Source organism: Triticum aestivum, chromosome 7D, assembly GCF_018294505.1.
Source record: "Triticum aestivum cultivar Chinese Spring chromosome 7D, IWGSC CS RefSeq v2.1, whole genome shotgun sequence".
Taxonomy (NCBI): Eukaryota; Viridiplantae; Streptophyta; class Magnoliopsida; order Poales; family Poaceae; genus Triticum; species Triticum aestivum.
The window spans coordinates 415,596,546-415,600,266 of record NC_057814.1 but is presented as its reverse complement, the minus strand read 5'-3'; the positions used below and the strand labels follow the sequence as shown (position 1 = coordinate 415,600,266).

Below are 3,721 nucleotides of genomic sequence, written 5' to 3'. Positions count from 1 at the left end.
ACCAAGTCTCTACCAAATTCTACATTCCAAAAATATGTTCATGAAATTGGTATGCGACGACTTCAGGACTTACAGGTGTGAGGGGGAGTCTCTTCTTGAAATATCCTTGCATATTAAGCTATTTCTCTTTGTAAGTTTATGTTTCAGGTTATCATCGAAGATTTTATGAAAAACTTTTGGAGGAGAATCCGTTTGAGATGATAGCGCTACATGAACGATTGTGAGATGATTCTACATGGTCAAGTATAGATTTAGGGGTATGTGTATGTTATGATTAATTATAAGCCTGTAATTAGGGAAAAATCTCCTCTTTCCCAAACGGCATGTGGTTACACCCGCCTCTCTCTCATCTCTCCCCGGAACCGACACATCCTTTCTTAACGTCGCGTCTCTCGGACGATATATATTGTAATTTGCAACTTCCAATCAAGAGAAGTTTCCATTCGATTCAAAACAGTATCCACACGAAGTGCTCGATACAACGGATGGCGATCGTAGATACCAGATTTTATACTCTTTTATAAGTAAAAAGAAATTGATCAAATCGGATCTGGGGTGCTGGACGGAACGCTCCATACGAAGTGCTCCATACAACGGATGGCGATCGTGGATACCAGATTTTATACTCTTTTAAGTAAAAGAAATGGATCAATCGGATCTGGGGTGCTGGACGGAACGCTCGACGGCTGCAACCTGCAAGTCTCTTCTGGCTCTTCCTCGCTGCGCCACCAAGCTCACTCTACTGTCAACGAAGAGAAAAGGGTCACGCCTCACTACCTCTACCTCACGCGTCACGCTCCCCCGCTGCCCCTCTTCTGCTCCGCCTTGCCGCCGCGCCGCCCTAGCATCTTGCTGCGTCGCGCCGTCGCCCCCCGCCTCCGCGACGGCCCTGCTGGTCCAGCTCGTCGCTCGCCGACGCGTTTCCCACCGGTTTGTCGCGTGGGCCGGCGCGGCCGCGCTGCTGCTGCTCGCAGTTCCGGCTGCCCCAGACAGCATCACGAGCAAGGTGATTTCCTATGCTTGAATACCAGATCAAGAGATTTCATCTCCATTCCCCATCGAGACGAAGAGTTCAAATTCAATCTTACCTTATAATTCTGCAATTAAGCCAGATTTTGTTTTATAACTTGTCACGGGTACCTTTCGCTTGCTCCAATCCTGGCTCCGCCGCTGTCCACACGATCTGCTGTGCCGACGGCGACGGGACAAAAGAAGCCACGGCGAGCAGATTGTTTTCTCTCTGTTTGTTGGTGGCTTGTTTGGGGATTATTTATGTGCTGTGGCTGAGGAAATCATCTCACAAAGACTACGAACTAGAGCAAGCAAACAACAGTTCAATAAAAGACATGAAGTTCATCTAGGCGATCGTTGACCAAGAGGAAATGAATGCACACGAGTTTGATTTGAGTTGCCCCCCATAGGATTTTTTGCCCGGGTGGTATTAGAGATTATTTTTTGAAAAATATGTGTGGCTTTAACTGAATTCCCCGTCCCATCATTTAGTCGGTGCCTGTCGATGTTCCTGATCTTGTGGGTGCTAGTGATTCATTGATTCCCCTACATAGTACTGCTACATGATACTACCAGTTGCTAATTGCTCCAATTTGACATTGGCTGGTTGCCTTCTGAACTACTGAATTATAGTTCGGCCACAATTTGACATTTCCGTTGATCTTTTGTTGTAAGAAATGCAGACCCCTTGCCCGGGGGAGGATAAGTTTTTTGCAAACTCAAGTACTCCCTCTGTCCCAAAATAAGTGTCGCTGATTTAGTACAACTTTGTTCTAATGTTGTACTAAATCAGGGACACTTATTTTCGGACGGAGGGAGTATTAGTTTAGCACCAGTACTTGATTAATATATTTTGGTACCTCTTTTAAGCTGCAGAAACTGATCGGGTATTTTGTTTTTGTGATGGATACCCTCTCCCTCTTATTTTGTAATCCGGATGAAATTGTAGGTGACTCATTCCTGGGCAGGTGCTGCTTGTTGCATAATATGATACGCTCTTTATTTTTTGACCTCATAATATGTTACACTCTTGCTTTCACTACGTTCTTCTCTCTCTGTCATATACAGTATGCTGTTTCGTAAGGTAATATGTTGCATATATTATTATACCAAAGTCTTGATATACACCTTTTGTAATTGCATGTATTTCACTTTTTTCGCGAGATGTATTTCACATTTCAACAACGTACAATATATGGAAATATAAATGCTCAATTGCTGTTTCTTTTGCCTTATTGCAGTAAATGAGATTATGAGTTCCATTTGAAAGGTAGTTCATGAACACAGTGCTAACCATGTCTGGTATCGATGGTGAGGAACCACATTCAGAGGTTCATCAGTTTATGAACAGAGCAGTAGCTATGTCAGATATGGATGTTCAGGAACCACCTTCAGAGGTTTCTATTGGTCCATCACGGTCAGTGAATATAGTTGATGAGGACGATGATTGGGTTATAGTCAAGAAACAGCGGATCACCATATTGATCCCTCCACTATCACCTGCGGCTGCAAGCCCTCAAGCTGGCACACCCATAGTAAGTTCTAGACAGGTTAGCCTACCAAGAATGAGCAGGAGAAACTGCAATGCTGCCACAAAGAAGCATCCAAAACATTTTTCTACAAAGAAATCTTTGGAGGGCCTTGGCGTCGATACCAATATCAAGAAAGCTCGAACTTGCCCTTCTGAAAGAATTGTTCATCAAGATGATGCAAAGATGAAGGGAGAATCGTCACGAAGTGCTGCTGCCCCTGTTGTAAGGTCTGAATGGACTAAACATGCAGATCATGCTGTTGAAGGATTGTCCCATCAAGCCACAGAGAAAGCAACAAGTCCACTCGGAAACATGTATGATCCTGGGCTGCCAGTTATTTCTTCGAATGTCACAAATAAGGTACTGCGAGCACGACTTCTTCAGAGACGGGTTGCTCGGTTTGGTGGGCTGAGGAATTGGCTTTTGACTTGCGGTCTTGGATGGTTTGTCAAAATATTGGACAGTGAAGGTATTGGGATGTATCAGATGGTCTCCCTTACAATGAACCAGCTGAAAGAGATGGGCCTTATTGCCGTAGGACCCCGGAGAAAATTAATCCATGCTATTGACAGTCTCTGCAAGCCCGGTCAGTTTGAGATGTTTTCTTGATCTCAAGTGTGTTTCGGTTTGTTAGATGTTTTGATGCTAGTCAGTTCAATGACTGCAGCCGTATGCATATGTCTTGAGTGGTTTGATGCTCTGTTGTAACTTAGAACAGAAAATGCAACTAATGCTATAAAAGCTTTAAGTTGAAAATTAGAAGACTACAGTTCGGCCTGGCTGTGTGAGATGATCCATTGTAAGCTTTTAAAAGTGCAAACTAATTTGGGTTATATAGTGGAGTAGACACTAACAATCTAACAATATTTAGATCAAATTGTACTCTCTGATCTAAGAATCAGTGGCTAAAGCGTAGGTATATGCATGTGAGGCCTGCGCACGAGAGTGAGTGATGTGTGTGTTTAAAACGCAGGTAGAGCTGCACTCTGGTTATCGTTGATGAATGAAAACGTCTGAACTTGCCTAGCTCTCTCATCTCTCCGCCAAGCCTCTCTGCTCTGCGATTGTTAAAAAGAAGGGTCTCTTTGCTCATCCTACGATTCGCAAATCCTACCGAGAACCCTACAATTGGTATCTAGAGCCTCAGACTGTACGCATGTTGAACCCGTGATCCGACC

At 44.0% G+C, this 3,721-nt stretch overlaps 1 protein-coding gene across 1 annotated transcript; it reads left to right on the top strand.

The window, feature by feature from the left end:
• Positions 1 to 1,026: 1,026 nt before the first annotated feature.
• Positions 1,027 to 3,310, top strand: LOC123168737 (uncharacterized). The gene has a single exon (XM_044586607.1). It carries the CDS (start codon positions 2,289 to 2,291, stop codon positions 3,150 to 3,152), a length of 864 nt encoding a protein of 287 aa, XP_044442542.1. The 5' UTR covers positions 1,027 to 2,288; the 3' UTR covers positions 3,153 to 3,310.
• The last annotated feature ends 411 nt before the right edge of the window (positions 3,311 to 3,721 follow it).